The 20,350-nt window shown below is 47.2% G+C and overlaps 1 protein-coding gene across 1 annotated transcript in view; it reads left to right on the top strand.

The window, feature by feature from the left end:
- The window catches only part of LOC149370589 (sodium-coupled monocarboxylate transporter 1-like), a 51,622-nt gene that overhangs the window by 8,537 nt on the left and 22,735 nt on the right, over positions 1–20,350 (top strand). The window contains exons 2-7 of the mRNA XM_089578076.1: positions 2,552–2,617; positions 3,531–3,582; positions 12,524–12,591; positions 12,789–12,946; positions 13,759–13,899; positions 16,329–16,458. Coding sequence (XP_089434202.1) covers positions 2,552–2,617; positions 3,531–3,582; positions 12,524–12,591; positions 12,789–12,946; positions 13,759–13,899; positions 16,329–16,458 — 615 coding nt within the window. The remainder of the gene's footprint in view (positions 1–2,551; positions 2,618–3,530; positions 3,583–12,523; positions 12,592–12,788; positions 12,947–13,758; positions 13,900–16,328; positions 16,459–20,350) is intronic.

Here is a 20,350-nt window from a genome sequence, read left to right on the forward strand (position 1 = left end):
CCTGCGCTTAAATGCCTCTACGAGGATCGAGTACCGAGCCGAAATGGATCCGGTCTGGTCTTGCCGCGCTCATGCGCTCTCTCCGAGAGAACTAGAAACATTCCCAGTGCACGTATCCATTACATAGATAGTTATGTTGCAAATAGAAGGACTGTATTGCCTTCCCTGAGCAAATACGCACCTGAGGTCCACCTCAACGCGGCAGCGCGCCGCCGAAGCAGTTGTGCGCACGGATGCAACTGTGGGCACGGATGCACGGATGCAATGACGCTTCTGAAGGGCATCGGTTGTCGTGCACAGGTCGGTACGGCGTGGAAACTCTGGCGCGAACCACTGCTGACTCGGGTCAGCGCGGCTGTTACGCGGCGGGTTGCTCCGGGCGCTCGCAGCTTCCACAGGGCGGGCCGCAACTCTCTCAACTCGTGATGGCACGGAACCAGCCATTGAAGGCAGGCGAATGTCTGCTGGCAAAGGACTCAGAGGTAGCCCAAAACCGGTCGCTCACGTGTGTCGCTTGTCGCTGGCCTGTCTCGGCAATCCCGCGCCGACTGCGCCGAAAGCGGAGTCTGATACGTCGACCCTAACGAATGAGGGGGCGTCAAGTTTTGGGTGGGCTAGTTATTTCACATCGGCAGTGGCTTCTTTCATGTTAGTTAACACGTGCTCATTGCTGTCGTGCCAGGCTACAATAGCATTCATTTTAGTGCGCTTTTGCTAAGTCCTCTAATCTCTAAAGAACCCATTGTCTCTTTGTCTCAAGCCAGCTAGACCTGAAGAAATAAATTAATAAATAAATGAATGTGGCCGCGACGCTGGAAAGCTGCGGGTATATCTGAGTGACAAATGACAGAGGACCAGACGAAAGCAGAATAGCGATGTCAAAATGGATAGCTTACACAATACGGCCCCTGGTCGCATCTCGCGACATAAAAAGTTACTGTCCAGTGAGGTTCTTTTCGTACGAAGAGGTTGTTACCGTTGACATTATTGAAAATACTGAAATATGCCCCGCAATATGTGCTTTCTTGTACCACCACAGTACATCAGAACATCGTTATTTCATATCGGCGTTCAGAGCCATTTTCCTCCAACAACCCTGACCATTAGAGGTCATTGTCATCAACAAGACGCTATGTGCACAACGTGCACACTAAGCAGTAATGTTTTGCTGGTTATTCGTGTTACGCGAAAACAGGATGCCAGGTGTAAGCAATAAAACTAAAGTAGGTATTCCGTTTTTAACGATAAACGAGGAAGGGCATGGGCAATACTTACGCTCGTTGAGCACAGCCAGGGCCGGCCTGCAGTGCTTGTCGCATCTGCGGCACATCTCTCCAGGCTTTCATTCCAATACAAACATAAAAATGAAATCTTGGAAACGCCACTTTGTCACAGAAAGCGGGGGCTAGTTCCGCTGTTTTTGGCATCAAAATTGTAGCCGCAAGTTTAGGGGCTCCAAATTAATCTGGCACTTTCCTCTTGCCCAACAATTCGGGTTAGTGAGGTGTAGGAGAATATAGCCATCTAAATTTTTTGCGCGGCTTTCTGGGCTGATTTAAGTCCCCGAAAAACACAGCAGTAATCAACGAGAAGCCTTTGGTAGCAAAATGTAAAAGGATAATAGTGAAATACATACGCTGCTCTGCGCTTGTTATTTTGAGAAGTTTAAATTAGCAGAGGGACCGGCTACCTTTCCGTGTGGACCAGAAAAATAGCGTTGGTATTTCATTCAAGGCGTCGGACCTCTGCTTGAAGGTTCCGGCATAAATTTCCGAGGAATGAAGATTTAGCTGGTTTACAGCATGAAGATAAATTTATAACACCGTTATATCGTAAACATGCATGAGCTGTTTCGACACGAAAACTCGGCATTGCCCAAAACAGTGGTGGCATTATAAAACTCGCGCTTTTGATGACGTCAAAGGCGAAAAATTTGAAACGTGAAAGAGTAATAGTCAACAGTAGTACTTACAACTGCACCAACTACAAACGAATAGAATAGAATTAGAATAGAATTGGTAAAGAATTACAATAAAATTGTAATGAAATTGGAATTGAATTGCACTCATTTGGCATTTCTCGCGCGTAAGTTACTTAAAACGTCCCTCGGGAATGTTATTCTCTGCAAAGAATCCGCTTGCGGTTCTTTATTATAGCATCTGCCCTGCTGTGCGAGACAGTCGTGGAAGGCATATTGAAGCTAGATTCGCACAACATGTAAGCACAGAATAAGCTCACATTGAACGCTCGCTTGTCTATGTTGTTCTTTCATTCATTTGTGAAGGGGCGGACGGGGAGTCCTTTCTGTCGTGCTAAGCTTAACACGATGATTGCCTAGCCGCCAATTAAAAAAAAACTGAAGAAAGCATTCAGTGCGACACAGCAGTTGCCAAAAGTTTTTAATTGTATTAATGTTCCATCATGTTAGCTTTTGTTTTGGGCTCGTGTTTTGTCGGTTCGCTAAATCTGCTTACTCCCGCAATGGGTAGTTTCAGTGCGGGCAGGTCCTTTCGTATACTCGTACAGGTATTGCTTTTTTCACTCTTTTTAGTACATCCGCCTGCGGTTTAATGCCACCATCTCGCTGACGGCATGCGCCATCTACATCTTCCTCACGGTAATCGACGTTTCACTACGTTCTTAATTGTCTTTTTTTTTCTGGTCGATTGACGGCGAGTGATATCCCAGGTTATCATCCGAGTTTGTGGATTCCGTTCAAGAATTCTCGCCGCCGTCCATTTGACGTACATTATATTCTTCTTGATTTGCAATAATCAGCAGTGCGCTTCTTTGTACAGAAGGGAAACTGCGGAAGATTTGCCAAAAAAAGTGCCGCTGCCGTGCGCGAAATGTGATAGGCGGCAGGAGCAATTTGGAACAAATCTAAAATGGCATTCCTAAGCCTAGTTCAATTCATTATTTAATTTGTACTTCGTATAGTGCAAAGTGGTTCCCGTCGACAGCTATGCTGGAAAAATCGAAGTACAGATTTTACTGACCGATAACGTTTTTTGTTTCCGGCATCAGAGGCTACATTTCTCGATGAAAAATACGGCACGCGCATACAGATGCAAATGCGCTTATCTCGACTGTGTCACTGTGCGCTGAGGGTGTTTCCATTAGTCCGTGCCAAAGAAAAAAAACGTAATTGCAAGCAGCTAAGTATACACCGGGCGGAAATTTGCTTGCAAATAGCAATACCTGTTTCCTGCAGATGAAAAAAATCAAGGTTTCTTTTGAAATTGTGAACTCTCCTCTACATGTTAATGCACAAAATTCAGTTTCTGTACCCATAGTGCAAATCGCATGCTTTTTGCTACTAATTATGGGGTGTTGCTTGCGTAAAAGTTAAGTTATTATTTACTCCTGCGCTATATTGAATTGGTAGTCATTGCTTCAGGAGAATAATTATTGGACCATTTCGTACCACTTGACCAATTTATTTTAAACCACTGCCTTCCTGTCTTTCAAAGCTCATAAGTAATAACATGTGTCGTAAGAGTTACTCACCAGATACTTTTTCGTTTCAGCAAAGCATCGGTGCCATTTCCATCTTTGCAGCCTCACTGACACTTGTCACCGGTAAGGCTAACCAAATCTTTGCGTTCGGTCATGATTTGAAGTTTACCAGTAACAAATGTGGAAACTGTTTCTCGTTACAAGCGTGTCATACTCACGCACGTATTGGGCTAAATAGGAGTGGGGTCACAGAATGCTTTAGTAGCTGTAATTTTGGCGGAGGCAAGGATGCAGAAAAGTAAACTATAATCGCCTCGTCTCTAACTAAGCTCAAGAGAGTCTAAGCAAAATAGCAGCGCTAATGCATGTAACCAAAGAAGAAAAATAACAAGGCATAAGGGCGGATATAAGCCACAATAGAACGCGCTGAAGGGCAAGTCTCATGCATTATTAACAAAGGAACTATGGAAAAGAAACATGGAAGTGAACGGTATGGGTCAGGCAAAACTCGTGACTTGTTTTAGTGGGAAGAAAATGCATTTTGTACCTACATATGCCCAATCATGATTCAAGCGAAGCTCAAAAACCGTCTTCCGATACAGGATGATAGACGGTTCGCTCACACAGTTGTCCCATTCCTTTCTGTGAAAAAAAAAATTCCTCCGGAAGTTCACGTGCCACCTGGTCAAGGCATGTTGTTTGAAGTTTTGCCTTGGCCAGCAATGGCTGGCATGGTTTGCTACGCATAGCCTCAGAACGTGCGCAGAAGTGCAGGGGCAAATTAGTACCTGGCTGTTTTCCATAGAAAGCTGGTGTTCCCTCAGCCACTGATTTCTACAGCGGTCCGTTTTAGACTTTTGTATGCTTTTCCAAAGGATAGGGGGATTTCATATGCAGCCCTAGACAAGCACTTACATCCGGAGTGGCATAAGGCTTCATACTGTCCAGAACGCTTATCATTTCTGGCATGATCTGTGCACGATGAGACCAACTTGCACAGAGCAGGAAACACCACGAGCGCACCGTACTGATTCGGCACGTTCTTCACATTGTGGGAAACCCTGCACTAATACCGAAGAACCGCTGGCCATCAGGCCAGCTCCAAATAAATAATTATTTGGAGCGGCCATCTTCCTCTCATGGCCTATCTTTCAACTGCTGCAGAAACTTCTCTGCCACAGCGACCATAACCGTAATGAACGACTAAGAGAACAACACCTTTGTGTGGCAAATAATGCAGAGTATATTTTACACCCCCCCCCCCCTCCCCCCATTGCTCCGCTTGCTCTAAAGCCAAGCATAACAAACCATGCAGCCTTTGCTGATTACAACAAAAATTTTGAGAAGCCGTGACCAGATGGCATGTGAACTTGCAAAGGCTTTTTTCAAAGACAAGAAAGGGGTTCACCTTTCACCTTATATGAGAAAGAAAGAGCGAATGCTTCCTCGGTGATCGTCTGGGCCAGTCAGGTAATCTGCCTTAATCTTTGCTGCATAACCTTCGTTTTGGCCCGAGCAAAAGGAACTGAAATTAGGGAAGAGTCTGTCTTAGCCGATTAATAATAGCACCGATGGCTGAAGGACCCGCAGCACGATGAAGCTTCCCGAAAGCGGCCGCTTCATGCTGCAAAGATAGTCTCATTAATAAATGTTGTAGGTACCAAAAATGCGATAACAAATCCGAGAAAAGAAAATGACCATGAGCGTGCCGATAAGAATAGGCATATGAAGAACAATGTCGCTTGAGGCAAAACCTGTAAGGAGGGCCTTCGGCACGGGAAAGGTTTAGAAGACTGAGAAGGTATTAGAGTACAAATAAACTCTCTATATATTTAACCTCTAAGGTATTAAGGAATCAAACAAATAAGTGAGATCTACCGACATGGAAACTCTATGTTAACATTCTTTGAGGCAGCGTCGAAATTTGTGATATCTGTATGGTTGTGCGTTTGTGACAATGTCCATTGTGTCCATTTCGTACAAATTCTCCTAGTTGCGCGGTAGGCTGACTAAAAACCCTTACCTTGCATTGCATATCGCGCAAAAATTTCTTCCTTCTTATAAAGAGGTGTATACTATGTTTGTAGCAACTCAAGTGCGAAAATTAAACACACAGTCGCTGGTTTTTGCTATTTTTCTCCCCGTCGGCATTGCTGCTGCAATTGTTGTACGACGGATATCTTTATAAAATGCACAGAGAGGCAAGGTCGCCATTCTTGCTAGTCAAGACAGGGATGGCTTGCGGTCGTAGGGGGGGGGGGGGGGGGGGTGAGATTGAGGTTTGCTGTGATAGGGTGGCCGTAGCCAGCACAGGGCGCGTATAACTGTATAACTGAAGAGATACGGTAGAAGCTTTTGCCCTGCTATGGGCGTAGTCAAGCTGATTATGATGACGATGAAAACAGAAACATTTAAGGATGTGAATAAGAAGGCCCCCAATTTTTCTGCGTGCAAAACGTTGCAGTCTCCAACCTTAAGGCAGAGTGAGCGTCAGCACCGAGATTTCGCGCAATACTCACGCGAAGCGCAGCGCTTATAAAAATGGTCTATAGACAGTCTATAGACTTCTTATTGACTCTAGTGACTTCCAATAAATATTGCTTTTTGTCTATTCATAGTCTATAGACTGTCTATAGGAAAAATGTCTACTAAAAGTTTATAATCTATAGATTGTCTACAGACTATTTCATTTGTATTACCTATAGACTACTCTCTAAGATTTATCTATAGACAGTCTATAGAATTTATACACAGAAGTCCATAGAAACTCTGTAGTCCGTCTATTTTTTCGTAAGGGATTTGCAAACCTTGATGCAACTGCGCGCTTGATGCCGCCAGAAATGCATTTGTGCTTGCGGCGGATTTGGTAGTGAAAGCTTCCCTACACTCCTTGTGCAGATCTCACAACATGTAGGTCTCTTGAAAAAATGTTTTTACTCCCGACGCACTCAGGAAAATATTTTCAAGAATTGTAGTGTGGCGAGTGAAATAAAAAAAGAAGACTGAAATGCAAAGGCCGAAGACAAGAAAATAAGCGTCACCTGTGACAAAAGCAGAAAAATGTGTTGACAAATCATCATCATCAGCAGCAGCAGCCTGACTACACCCACTGCAGGGCAAAGGCCTCTCCCATGTCTCTCGAATTAACCCTGTCGTGTTGACAAAAAAAGAGAACAAATACATTAAAGAAATTGCTATTGTAATGGGTTTTTCGGGCACTGAACTCAAAGCACAGCACGGCACAGAGCACAAAGCGCTGAACGGCGTCCACCGGCAGTCAGTCGTTCCAACAGCACCAACAGGAAGCGCGCGCTCGCCGAGAGCAGTCCCGATGCCGCGCGGACACTTCTTCGTCATCACAATGGCCCCCGCCGAAGGAGGAGCCATCCTGGCGACTCACGGCGTGGTGCACATGACGGGTTCGTGGTAGGGCTTGAGGCGGCTGATGTGAACGGTTTCACGGCCACGGCGGCGGTGGTCAGAGGAGGGTGTCAAAGGTTCTACAACGTAGTTCACGGGGGAACTCTGACAGACAACACGGTAGGGGCCGTGATATTTGGTTAGGAACTTGGACGACAGGCCAGGAGGTCTGGAAGGGACCCAGAGCCAAACAAGGGAGCCGGCAGGTAGGTGGGCAAAGGGTTGACCAGAATCACGCCGTTCTTTCTGACGATGTTGATCGTCACACGTGAGCGATCGGGCTAGTTGGCGGCATTCTTCGGCGTACTTGGCGATTTCAGAAGCAGGCGAGCAGTCAGATGCGTCAGGATGGTAGGGGAGAATGGTGTCAATCAAGCAGGTAGGTTCGCGTCCATAAAGGAGGAAGAATGGCGCAAACCCTGTAGTAGACTGGACGGCGGTATTATAGGCGTATGTCACAAATGGAAGTGCGAGGTCCCAGTTAGAGTGGTCGGGAGTGACATACATAGTGAGCATGTCACCGAGCGTCCGATTAAACCTTTCGGTCAGCCCGTTCGTCTCAGGATGGTACGCCGTGCTTGTTCTGTGAAGTACGCGACATTCTTGTAGAAGCGCCTGAACAACGTCTGATAAAAACACGCGGCAGCGATCGCTGAGAAGCTCGCGGGCAGCACCGTGGCGAAGAATGAATAAAGCGACTTCTCTGGCTGTAGCCGCCGAAAGAGCGGACGTCTCGGCATAGCTCGTAAGATGGTGGACGGCGACGACAATCCAGCGGTGACCAGAAGTAGAAGGCGGCAGAGGCCCATAAAGGTCGATGCCCACACGGTCAAACGGACGGGCAGGGCAAGGTAAAGGCTGCAATGGCCCTGAAAGGCCAATGCGGTGGTGACTTGCGGCGTTGGCAGTCAAGGCATGAGCGAATATACTTTCGTAGAAAGGTATACATGCCGCGCCAGTAGTACCGGTGCCGAAGGCGCGTGTATGTTTTTAAGAGACCAGCATAAGCGTTCTGGGGTGCGGCATGAAAAGATGCGCAGACTTCAGAGCGTAAGCGGCGAGGTATGACAAGCAGCCATTTTCGAACATCTGGCATGTAATTCCGGCGATAAAGAAGACCGTCTCGCAGAGTGAAGTGGCGGGCTTGACGACGAAGCGAGCGGGAGGGCGCTGACGTAGTGCGGCCGGAGAGAAGGTGCACGAGAGAGGTTATCCAGGCGTCTTTGCGCTGCTCCAGATGCATGTATGGAGGGCGTAACGAAGAGAGCGCGGGGTCAATGCTAGAGAGGGTCGCATCGTTGGCAAGTAGTGGTGAGCGGGAGAGGGCGTCTGCGTCAGAGTGCTTGCGTCCGGAACGGTAGATGACTCGAATGTCGTACTCCTGAAGTCGCAGTGCCCAACGACCAAGTCGGCCGGATGGATCCTTCAAGGACGATAGCCAGCATAAAGCATGGTGGTCGGTGATTACGTCGAAGAGGCGGCCGTAGAGATATGGTAGAAATTTGGTTATTGCCCTCAAAATGGCCAAACATTATTTTTCGGACACGGAGTAATTGATCTCGGCTTTAGATAGTGTGCGGCTGGCTTAGGCGACGACACATTCATGAAACCCAGGCTTCCGTTGTGCAAGCCCAGCACCAATGCCAATGCCACTAGCATCCGTGTGGATCTCGGTTGGAGCGTTCGGGTCGTAATGGCGAAGTATGGGTGGTGAAGTAAGGAGCCGGCGCATTGTAGCGAAAGCGTCACCACATTTGGAGCACCACGACGACAAGGAATTTCGGGCTTGAAGTCGCGTCAAAGGTGAAATGATGGTGGCGAAATTCCGGATGAAGCGCCGAAAATATGAGCATGGGCCGATGAAACTCCGCAGTTCTTTGGGCGTGGACGGCTTCGGAAATTCGGCGACTGCACGAAGTTTTGCGGGATCCGGAAGGATGACGTGTTTAGAGACGATGTGACCGAGGATGGTCAGTTGGCGAGCTCCGAAATGGCATTTTTTCAAATTTAATTGCAGCCCTGCGGCGGTGAGGCAAGTGAGCACTTGGCGCAGGCGAGTCAGATGTGTCGAAAAGTCGGCCGAGAACACGACGACGTCGTCAAGGTAGCAGAGGCACGTCTTCCAGCGTAGGCCCCGCAGGACTTTGTCCATCATTCTTTCGAATGTAGCAGGGGCATTGCAAAGCCCAAACGGCATTACGTTGAACTCATATAACCCATCAGGCGTGACGAATGCTGTTTTTGCGCGATCATATTCGGCCATGGGTGTTTGCCAATAACCAGATCTCAGATCGAGGGACGAAAAAAATTCTGCTCCTTGTAGGCAATCGAGGGCGTCATCTATGCGTGGCAGAGGATAAACGTCTTTCCGGGTTACAGTATTCAGCCGTCAATAATCCACGCAAAATCGGATAGAGCTGTCTTTCTTTCGAACGAGAACGACCGGGGAAGACCATGGGCTCTTCGAGGGCTGAATAATTCCGCGCTCTAACATGTCGTCCACTTGCTCGGTGATGACGCGACGCTCCGGAGCGGACACGCGATATGGTCGCTGGCGCAGAGGAGGATGGGTGCCAGTATCGATGGTATGTGTGACAGCGGTATCACGGCCGAGGGGAGTTTGGCACGCATCAAAAGACGAACGAAATTCGCACAAAAGGGCGAACAGCTGGTCACGGCACGCAGAATGAAGGTCTACATCGATAGCACTGTACAGGACATCAGAGGACGGTCGGTGTGACAGGGGAGCCAGAGTGAGAGCATCGAGCGATGGTGTAGGAGCGGCCTCGGCTTCTTCAACGACTTGTAGGAGTTCAGCCGATGCTACGTACCCAATGCATTCACCACGAAGCAGAGTCAAAGGAGACGGCAGATGATTGCTGATGAGCATGGTTGCGGTTCCGGAAGTCATCGTGAGGACAGCGAAGGGAAGCGGTAGGTTCCTGCGGCGAACGAACAATTCCGAGGGAGTGAAGAGTACAGGTGTGTCGGGTGGGTCGGCTGTAGAGACACAGGACCGGGAGACTACAACGGACGAGGAAGCAGGAAGTTCGACATCATGGGAAAGGAGAAGTTTGTCCGGATACTCGGCGGTTTCGGCCGTGGAGTCGTCGGGTAGGAGAGAGAGTGTGACTTCAGCACGGGCGCAGTCGACGACAGCTGAGTGTTCCGACAGGAAGTCCCACCCAAGAATGACGTCATGCGAGCAGGTGGAGAGTACTACGAACTCAATTGCGTAGATGACGTCTTGGATAGCAACTCATGCAGTGCAAGCGGTGAGCGGTTGAATTTGCTGGGCGTCAGCAGTACGCAGTAAAATACCAGAGAATGGCGTCAGAACTTTCTTGATGCGGCGGCAAAATTTCGCGTCTATAACTGATACGGCTGCTCCGGTGTCAATCAAGGCACACGTCGCAACACCGTCTACGACTACATCAACGACATTGGCGGGGGACGTCAGAGGCCTTGTAAAGTTCGCCGAAGGCGCAGCTCTTGCCTCGGGAACTGCGCTCACTAGCTTTCCGCTTCACTGGGGCTGACGCGGCGGCGCATCGGGGAAATGAAACGGCGCCGCGGAGAATGGGAGTGGTGCGGCGTTGCGGACTGGTTGTCACTTGTGAACGAAGATGGTGGCGAAATAGGCTGCATGCGGTAGTGCTGCGTGTAAGGTCCGTATGCTGATAGCGTCATGACGTCAGTAGGCTGATAATAGGAGTGATTGCGGTAGTAGCGAGCGACATGTCCGGCAATGCCACAGGCAAAACAAATGGGCCTGTTGTCGCGAGTGCACCATGGACGACCGTAGGGAAGTGGGGCCGACGCCATGTGCGGCGACGATGGCGGGGCAGAAACCCGATACGTCTGGACAGGTCGTGGTGCCAAAGGCGGCGGAGCTGCTGTGGCGTCGGAGAAAATGCCCGCGGTATGAGGAGCCGGGCGGGACAGGACGGCGGCGCAGGTAAGCGGGGCAGCCACTGCCTGCTGAGGGACGGGTGGCACGGCAGCCGCGATCTGCAGGGCGTCTGCGACCTGTGCCTGGATGGTTTGTTGAAAGGCCGGCGGAAGTGCTGGTGACGGTGCTGGGGCGCATGCACGAGCGCGAATTGACGTGCAACTTCTTCACGGATAAACCGCTTCACCTCCTGCGTGAACTGGGGCTCTCCAGCGACCACGGCATCCGCGGATAGTACCTCGGCCTGCCGTATAGGGCGACGAGCGAGGACGCGTTGCTTGCGGAGCTCCTCGTAGCTCTGGCACAAGCTGATGACGGAGGCAACGGTGTCCGGTTGCCTGGCAAGAAGCATTTCAAAGGCGTCCTCGTCGATGCCTTTCATAATGTGCCGGATCTTATCGGCTTCAGACATCTCAGAATTGACGCCCTTCCACAGGTCTACGAAGTCTTCCACGTAGCTGGTGAACGTCTCACCTGGCTGCTGCGCCCGCTCACGCAAGCGCTGTTCAGCGCGGAGCTTGCGCACACCAGGACGGCCAAAGCAAAGCTCGTTTTGAAAGCCGACCAGGCGGTTATGTCTGCTTCATGGTTGCGGAACCAGAGGTTGGCGACGTCAGCAAGGTAGAAAATAACGTTGTTAAGCTTCATGTTATCGTCCCAGCGGTTGTGTGTGCTTACCCGCTCGTAGGACGCCAGCCAATCTTCGGCATCACTGCCACCTGTGCCGCTGAAGACAGCTGGGTCTCGCTGCCGAAGCATGCCAGCGCAGATAACAGGTGCTGGCGGTACCGATGGCGTAGGCGGTGGTGGCGGGGCTGTGTCTCTCGGCATTTGGGTGGTAACGGTGCCGTTCCTCAGCTCCAGGACGGGATCAGAGTTCACCTCCACCACTTGTAATGGGTTTTTCGGGCACAGAACACAAAGCAGAGCACAGCACAGAGCACAAAGCGCTGAACGGCGTCCACCGGCAGTCAGTCGTTCCAACCGCACCAACAGGAAGCGCGCGCTCGCCGAGAGCAGTCGTGGTTGTTGTTGTCCTCTAGATAATGGCGCGTACCCACTGCGGGGGATTGGCCAAGACACAGGCGGCAACTGATAGGTGCACAAAATGTTAAGCAAGAAAATAATGGTGGGGAAAAATAAAATAATTATGATAATAATAGCAATTAGGAAATAAATGAAAGGATCTCAGATGTGTAATTGAAATAGGCTAAACAAATGCTGTGAGATCGGTGACTGAAATAGAGAACGGGGCTAAATATTCCACGTTTTAGAAAGCTTTCGTTCCAGAGGAATATTGATCGTGAGAAAGAGCAGAGCTTAAGACGGCAGCCGTTTAGTGTCTGTAAGGAAGTTTTGCATGGCGGAGAGCACATTCCAGTTGCTGTGCCCAAGAGAGGAAGCCCCAAGAGACAGAGCAACCCCGGCAGACAGACTTAGACCAAGCTGTCGTAACGGAAGCTCCAGCAGGCGGCAGTCCCGCTACCGCGCGGGCACTTCGTCATCACACTATGAACGTCCGAACTGAAAAACCTGTCTTACTTTGCTTACATCCGAGGCGTTCGTTTTGAAGGACAGTCACAATATTAGCAACGTTATGTTTTGTAGACCACACCACCAATACCCATAACGAAATGCATGCCATTTCCCCTTTTTGCGGCCTTTGTCAACTGCTCTTCTTCTATATTGCAGTGTTCAAAGCCCCTCTTTTCTGGTGCAATGTCCTCATAGGACTTTCGGGAACGCTGTACACGGCACTGGTAAGAATGCAACGATTTTTTTTGTTTGCTTGCTTCCCTGTGTTCAGATGCATTTGTAATGCTTCACCACGATGGCTTCAAACCATGTACGAGCTGCTGCAGAATATCCTGAAGCTGTTAAAATATATCTGTGTATTCAGTTATTTCACTGAAGCAAATCTTGCCGAAACCACCCGTTTTATTTTTTCTGTACCCAGGGTGGACTTCGTGGCGTGGTGTGGACAGATTGCATGCAGTTCCTATTTATTCTGGTCGCTCCGACCACTCTTATAGCGAAGGTTGTAATCGACTCACTCTCTTCAAACTCAACAGTTCAGCCAATAAGTGATCTGAACTTTGGAGATTACATTGCCGAGTAAGTTTGTTTTCGTTTTTTTTTCTGCATGATCTGCAGTTATCACAATGTAAAAGGCGAATTTTGCTCTGGTTTCTCCACGCGCACACAGATGCCACTTTTCTATTGATTTAATTGATTGATTGAGATTTTATTCAGGCGTACTAGGTGCAGGGTGACGGCACAAAGTCGAACGACTTTTGGCTGAGCAGGCTTCACCAGCCGTACTGTGCTCAGCAGGATGACATATTGGTACTCTTGAAAATACAACATATACAATGCAAGTAAAATTAAACATTATTCACAAAGTATACAGCACCACAGTATATTGATAGATCGTTAGAAGAGCTTAAATGAAATAAAATAGAGCCAGCAAGACAACAGAAAGGCAGCAAAACCGAAATACGATACATATGAGGCATGAAAGCACGATAAAAATACATTTCCGAGAGCTCTGATATAGAGTACGCTTTAATTGTTTGCAAATTGCATTTTTTTGAATGAAAGCCGCAGGAAATCCAAGTTCCATTTTAAGTATTTGTAGTCGATTTTTGTAACTTCATGTAATTAATTAATTTATTGTGTTAATGTTATTGTTAATGTTATTGTTAATGATATTGTTAATGTTATTGTTAATGTTATTGTTAATGTTATTGTTAATGTTAATTTATTGTGTTATTGTGTTAATTTATTTCGCCTGTTATAATCACTTTTCGTGCTCTCGGAATCTGCCTTGCGCTTATCTACATTATTTCAATAACCTCGAAGAGCCAAGAGGTCAACGCAAAGCAATTCGCTTTCAGAAGAGAATCCCTTTCATCTTTCTCCAACAGCTTCAGCTTTGACCTGACCAACGACGAAAACGTTTGGTCCTGCTTCTGGGGCGCGATGGCAGCAACCATCTATCGACTGTGTCTCGACCAAATGGTCACCCGGAGACTGCTCGCTTCTCGGACACTCCAAGAAGCCCGAAGGTATTTTACGTTTTGTGTGGAGCATGTCGTTTGTCGAAGCTAGATGTTTGGGGTAACGCAGCATAAGGCTTGCTAATTTCACCAAACTAAACTAATGCGCTATATGTGCGAATGACTGCAGAAAAGCTCAGTTGCTGTAGGGCTAATACCTCACCTGCTCCAAAAACCTACATTAGGGTACTGCTAGAGAAAAAACGTAGAGAACGTTTAAGCTTCGTATTTAAGAGTGGAACGTGATCCTGTTGCAGCGCTGCCAGGGAGCACACCGAACGCCATCTCCCGTTCGGCGCTTTGAGGAAAGGGAAGGACGTAGTAACCGTATCACTTATATATCTCTGTGGACACCCGAACTGCGCATGATAGGATTTTTTTTAAGCAGCCCTCGATTATAGGTCGCCGGTTCGAATCCCTGTCACGAGCTATGGCTCTAACACAACTGGGAAGTTTATGCTGCAGAAAACGATGAATCGTACGACACCATCTTGAACATTCTGCGGCAAACGGTTCGCTCGATACGATTTTTTTTTTACGCAGCCCTGATTATTTCCCACACGCAGTGCCAACAACGCCGACGGATTTTTGACTGAAAATTTCGAATACGCTGTCGCGTAATATATTAAATGAACGGAAAACGTTTTTATGGCGTTTTATGTCGTTTTTATGACGCCGTGCCATTTTTCCAGATCCCTTCTCACGTCATATTGGCGACATTTCACTGAATCAAATCCACACATATGTCCGTGGCAACTTCGTCAGTCCTCTTCTCGCTTCGCGCGAGACTGACTTTCATGTTATCATCATCGTCAGCCTGACTACGCCCACTGCAGGCCAAAGTCCCCGCCCCCCATGTCTATCCAAATAATCCTTTCCTTTGTCAGCTGCGGCCACCGTATCCCCGCAAACTTTTGAATCTTATCTGCCCACCCAACTTTTTCTGCACCCCCCCCCCCCCCCCCGCCTTCCTACGCTTGCCTTTTCTTGGAATCCCCTCCGTTACTCTTAAGGACCAGCGGCTATCTTGCCTTCGCATTACAATCCCTGCCCAAGCCCATTTCTTCCTCTTGATTTCGACTAGGGTGTCGTTAACTCGTGCACTTCCTTAATTATGCAAGGCGCACAATAAATAAAACCAAATCGACGTGTTTGTTTGAAGTAAAGGTGTTCGACCGACATTTGGCGCAATGAAAAATTTTGCTTCCACTTGCTGTGGCACCCATTCAAAGTTTGCACTAGTTACTACGATCTCCGCCTGCAGCCTTCTGTCAAAGATACATCTGCTGCTAAGTCACATTTCGCTATCTATCACGCCAAACGTGACATTCGTGCGTTTATTTGTCTGCCTAACTTATTCAGATACCGATGCGGTCTTGAGCTTTCTGCTGATGTCTCATCCTGCACCTGCTTGTGTCTCCGCCTTTAGTTGCACGGCACTTGACGTAACAGGCATTGGTTCTAAAAAGAACCAAAACCCCAGACCGATTGTCGTGTGCCGGATTTCATCGTTCTGCTCTAGAGAAAATGAGCTGCTGTCGCAACTCCATGGCACATGCGTCACGCGGCGACGCGATTTGATTTATGTCTGTGTTTTTTATCCCCAGATGCGCAATTTTCCAATGGCGTGGGAAATGGTGCAAATTTTTTCGAGCCACGATGTACACGATAATCGTGTTTTCGAAATTCTAATAACTTATACCGATATTACTGACGGCGAGCAACACGCCTCTCGATAAGTAAGGAGCCTACTAACAGTAGCAGTCAAAAAGTTAGCTATTCAATATTAGTTAATTAAGCAGCCTGCTAATAAGCACGTCTTATAAGTATTCTAACGCACTTCACACCACTCACATTACTATGTCGAAAAGAGTGGTCTTCTGACTCAAAAGCCTACTATTAAGAATTGTAGAAAAAATCAGGAGCAATACTAAGAATTTCATGGAAATAGTCCACGTATTCGTCGACACAGCGCTCGTGTGTCTTTTCTATATCTTATTATTTTACGGTCCTTTTTCGAGCTCTTCTTTGAGATGTTTTGGCGTTGTCGAACGGAGGCAGAACCGTGTGATTTTAGAGCAGGACATAAACTCTGTTTTTGAATTCATTTGCTATTTATAAAGGACTTCGTCCGAGCAAAGTACGAAACCTTCACGTGATGCTTATTCTGTCTCAACACTTATACAAACCGAATTTGAATTCCGTGGTGGGTTTTTCAGTGTGCAAATCTAGCACGAGGCTCACAGAAGCAAACCCTGTATACAGCATTCTGGAGAGGCCACCGTCGGAGCTCAAATCTTTATCTTCATTGATGAGCTTAAATACTGGACGTCTCAACCAATACATCAAAAGTACCACCCCCTTTACTTCCTCGCAGGTACCTGCGCTACGTTTTCGCAGCACTAATGCTAGAGTTGTGTTTCTGATCTCTTGCGCAGAACTGCCGTCACGAGTGCAGTCTTCCTCGTTCTGCTCTACATTGTGGGCCTCGGCATGGGAGTGGCACTGACAGTCTGGTTTCGTGGCTGCGATCCGACTCTGCTCGGAGAAATCCAGAGCATTGATCAAGTGAGTTTGAAACTTCGCGCATTTTTCTGTTATGTCTTTTGTTTCTGGCGGTACGTTCGTTCATACTACCGGTCCATTTAAATGCGCAACAATTACGTGACAGTGCAACCTTGTCATGCTCCGACTCAGCGCCAGAGACCTTTTACAGCTTGATTCCGTCTCAGCCATCGAGCTGCCAGCCGTTGGAGAGGTAGCTAACAATGTGCTCCGGATCGCCGGGACTAAGGTAGTCTTCCAACTTCCTCATCATATTTGACATTCAATACATTATTAGTGGTGCGCGGTGAAGTCGCTGCGGCCATTTTCATGTTCTGAATACTAGGGGTGTGCGAATATTAAATTCTTCGAATACGAATCGAATACGAATACTTGGCTCCGAATATCGAATCGAATATCGAATAATCAAGAACAGACGCATTTCACCACTACAAAACATTTGTTTGAGCACCCAAGAACATCACAGTTCAACTATCGATGATTAAATGAACACAAAAGGTGTGTGTGGCTGCACAAAAAGTATCAGTATCGAACAATATTCTTAGAAGAGTAGAAATATCAAAGAAGATAGCAGGTACACAGCCTTGATTAAGGCTACCTTGCCATCAGCACGGACGCGCGTTGCTGGGATGAACATAAAAGGTTGTCGTGACGGAAAACCCGCTGCTCCACATGGTCAGCCAGAAGTAGTACCTTTCTAGCTGAAACGACTCCTCCAGCCAGAGAAAATGCCCTCTCACTTGGCACTGAAGTGGCAGGTATTGCGAGGTACTTCGTGCACAGCTTTGACTATAAATATTTCGCAGGTATAGCCACAAAGAAGCTCATCAGCGCAGTCAGCTACGGCATGGCCCTTGGAGGAAGGAATGCGCATTGCTCTGGGCGCCGCCTTGTTGTTATGTCTCTGTCGGTAGGGCTTGCGGACCGAAATGAACGCCGGTGCTCACAATGAATAATCGGCTAGATACAAATATTCGCGTCGGGTGGAATATTCGATAGAACACGAATACTTTGATTTCGAATCGAATACGAATACTATAAATATAATATTCGAATTATATTCGAAAATTTCGAATATATCGCACACCCCTACTGAATACATGTCGTAGCTGTTGTGGTTCGGGTGTCTAGTGGCACACACCCACAATCCGGCGTTCGCCGGGAACCGCAAAGCATGGTGATCCCCATCAGCAGGAGAAGAGGTTATATCAGGAAGGAGCGCGATGTTCTCTGCTGCACGAGATACGGCGGTTACTCGACTTAATAAGCGGATACCCTATACTCAACCCACTAGCCGGTAAAATCATTATGTATCAAACGACTGCATTAATTCATGTTTGTCGCAGCGGACGAATACCGCTCGGGTAGCTTAAAGTAGAGATCTTACTTGCATGTCAGCGCTACAGCGTGCATTTGGTTGGTCCCTGATTACGTGACCACTTCCTGCAAGAACCCCGTGCGTTACGCCTCGTGCAACCTTCGCCGTCTTAAGCAGAGATGCGCGGTCTTAAGACGCCTTCAAATTCTTTGAAACGCCTCTCGGACGCTTAAAATACGCGCTTAATCCGATTATACTTATATTCCAGGTAGACTTAGAGAATGTTGTATCTTTAGTGAAGCGACGAAATGTTTAGGCTTATCACTTTGTATTACTGGAGCAGAAAAGCTTTCTATCTTTGTTTACAACATTTCTCTGAAACGTATGGCTTTCAGTTCTTGAAACAAGCTAATGTGCAGTACGGGGTATATTCATCTTAACTTGACTGGACTACATCTGGCTTATTCCGCTTTTTATTTGCTAAGCTTTACTCTACTCCAGTACAAGCCAATTGGATTAGTTTGACAGTAACAAAAAAGTATTAGAAAATGCACTATTAACTGATTAAAATAACTTGGTCATGTTTTGTGACCGTTACAAAATGCAAACGAACGTCTTATCTCTTAAATAAACGCGGCGCGGTGGCTCAGTGACTGGCGTTAGGCTGCTGATACCAAGGTGGCGGTTCGATTCCGACCTCGGCGGCCATACTGCGATTGAGGTGAAACGCAAACTGCTCCTTTGGGCTGTTCGATGTGGTCGCGCATTGAAGAACCCGAAGTCGTCGAAATTAATCAGGAGCCCTCCACTACGATGTCACGCGGCTTATGCGTCCCTTCAGGACTTTAAAGGCCAAAATTTACAATTTAACAATGTTTAAATAGGAGTGCAATTTTTTGCTGAATACATTTATAGACGTGGTATTCACAACGTCTGACCACTATACATTCCATTGCTCTATGCCCGATGAATAAATATAGCTATTTAAGTGCGCCGAATATGAAGCACTCAGCCTAATGAAAATTTCATGGTTTACTCTTTTCCAACCCTGGACGGGTGGTTTCAGATATTCATTTTAGTATATGTTTAAATGACTGTGATTAGGAAGCAAAAAAAGTTTAAGCGATTCAATACATAGGCGGCAAGTTAGCAGCTATGTGCGCGTATTGTTGCGCAAAGCAGTTAGCATTTCCTCTGTACTTTGTACCTTAATACACCTTTAGTCGAGTACTTTAAAAATCTCTCATTTGCTGATCACATTGTCGTGCCAAGTAACTCAGGGAAGAATTCTAGAGCATGGTTATTGTCCTCGGTAGGAAAACCTGAACTGTGCGTCTCAAATCATTACTAAGTAAACTAAGGATTAGGAATGGTAACAGAATGCATCTACTTTAGCAAGTAGTCACCGCAGATTCATATCATGAGAGTGAAATAACCGCAAGAATAAGAATGAAGAGGTGTGAATTTTGCAGGTACAGTCAGGTCACGAACAGTCGTTGCCAGCATCCCCGAACTTGCTCCTTGCCTGCACACGCACCTAAGGAAAAAAACTCGGACGCTAGCGAAAGGGCTTGACAATAAATTGAGCAAATTAAGCGGAGGACAGGGTAGTGAGATAGGGAAGGGAAATAATAGATGTAACGTCAAGAGACATGAAGAGAGCAGAATGAGCCAGGGAACAAAAGCGAGTTAATGACATCCCAGTCGAAATCAAGAAGAAATGGGTATGGGCAGGGCATGTAATGGGAGAGCAACTTAATCCATGCTTTCTTAAAATAATGGATTGTATTGAAAGAGAAGGCAAGTAGAGTTAAGTGGGCGGGTAAGATTACGAAGTTTGCGGGGATAAGCTTGCCGGAGCTGGTGCCGGGAAGGATTAAATCCAGGGACATTTGTAGAGCCTTTGTCGTGTAGTGGGCATATAGTTAAGCTGATGATGATATCGTGTAACTCACGGATGTCTTTTGTGTTCCGTCTGTATCGAAATGCAGCTGCCAAGGACAGCATATTCCGTACCGCGATCTCTGCTTTGCAGCAGAATAGCGTCACCACTGAAGTAGCAGCTTTTGTCACTTTATTCATTATCTTTTTCTTGCGCATAATCAGGACTTTGTTAGTGCATATGCTTACATCACCTTCAGTTAGCCGCTCATTATTCTTAACAGGGCTAACTACGACCCTCTTGCTAATAGTGAACATTTTGTTATGTTAATTTCTTAATTCTTTTACACCTTCTTTCGATGGAAAATCTATCCGCGAAGGACAAAATACGCCTTATGCGGTAAAGCACATTATGGCCCTTTTTTTCATCGAGAGAAGGTGAGGTGGCCAAATGCCTTTTCTAGTGATTCACCGGAGGACAGCAGAATACCATGCTCGGGAAAGTCTTGTTCGCATTAAAAACCAGTGAGTACCCGTCGGTGCCGTAGTTAAATAACACTCTCAGGCGCCTTACCAATACGAGCAAAAGGCTTTTGCGATCTACCACACGAACTAAAAATCCCAACACATGCAACAATATTATGAAGCTGAAAAATTTTATGCCTCCGAATTTATCGAAGCCAAGCATTCCTTTTT

The sequence above is a fragment of the Amblyomma mixtum genome, chromosome 1 (assembly GCF_055824585.1).
Source record: "Amblyomma mixtum isolate Tamu chromosome 1, ASM5582458v1, whole genome shotgun sequence".
NCBI lineage: Eukaryota > Metazoa > Arthropoda > Arachnida > Ixodida > Ixodidae > Amblyomma > Amblyomma mixtum.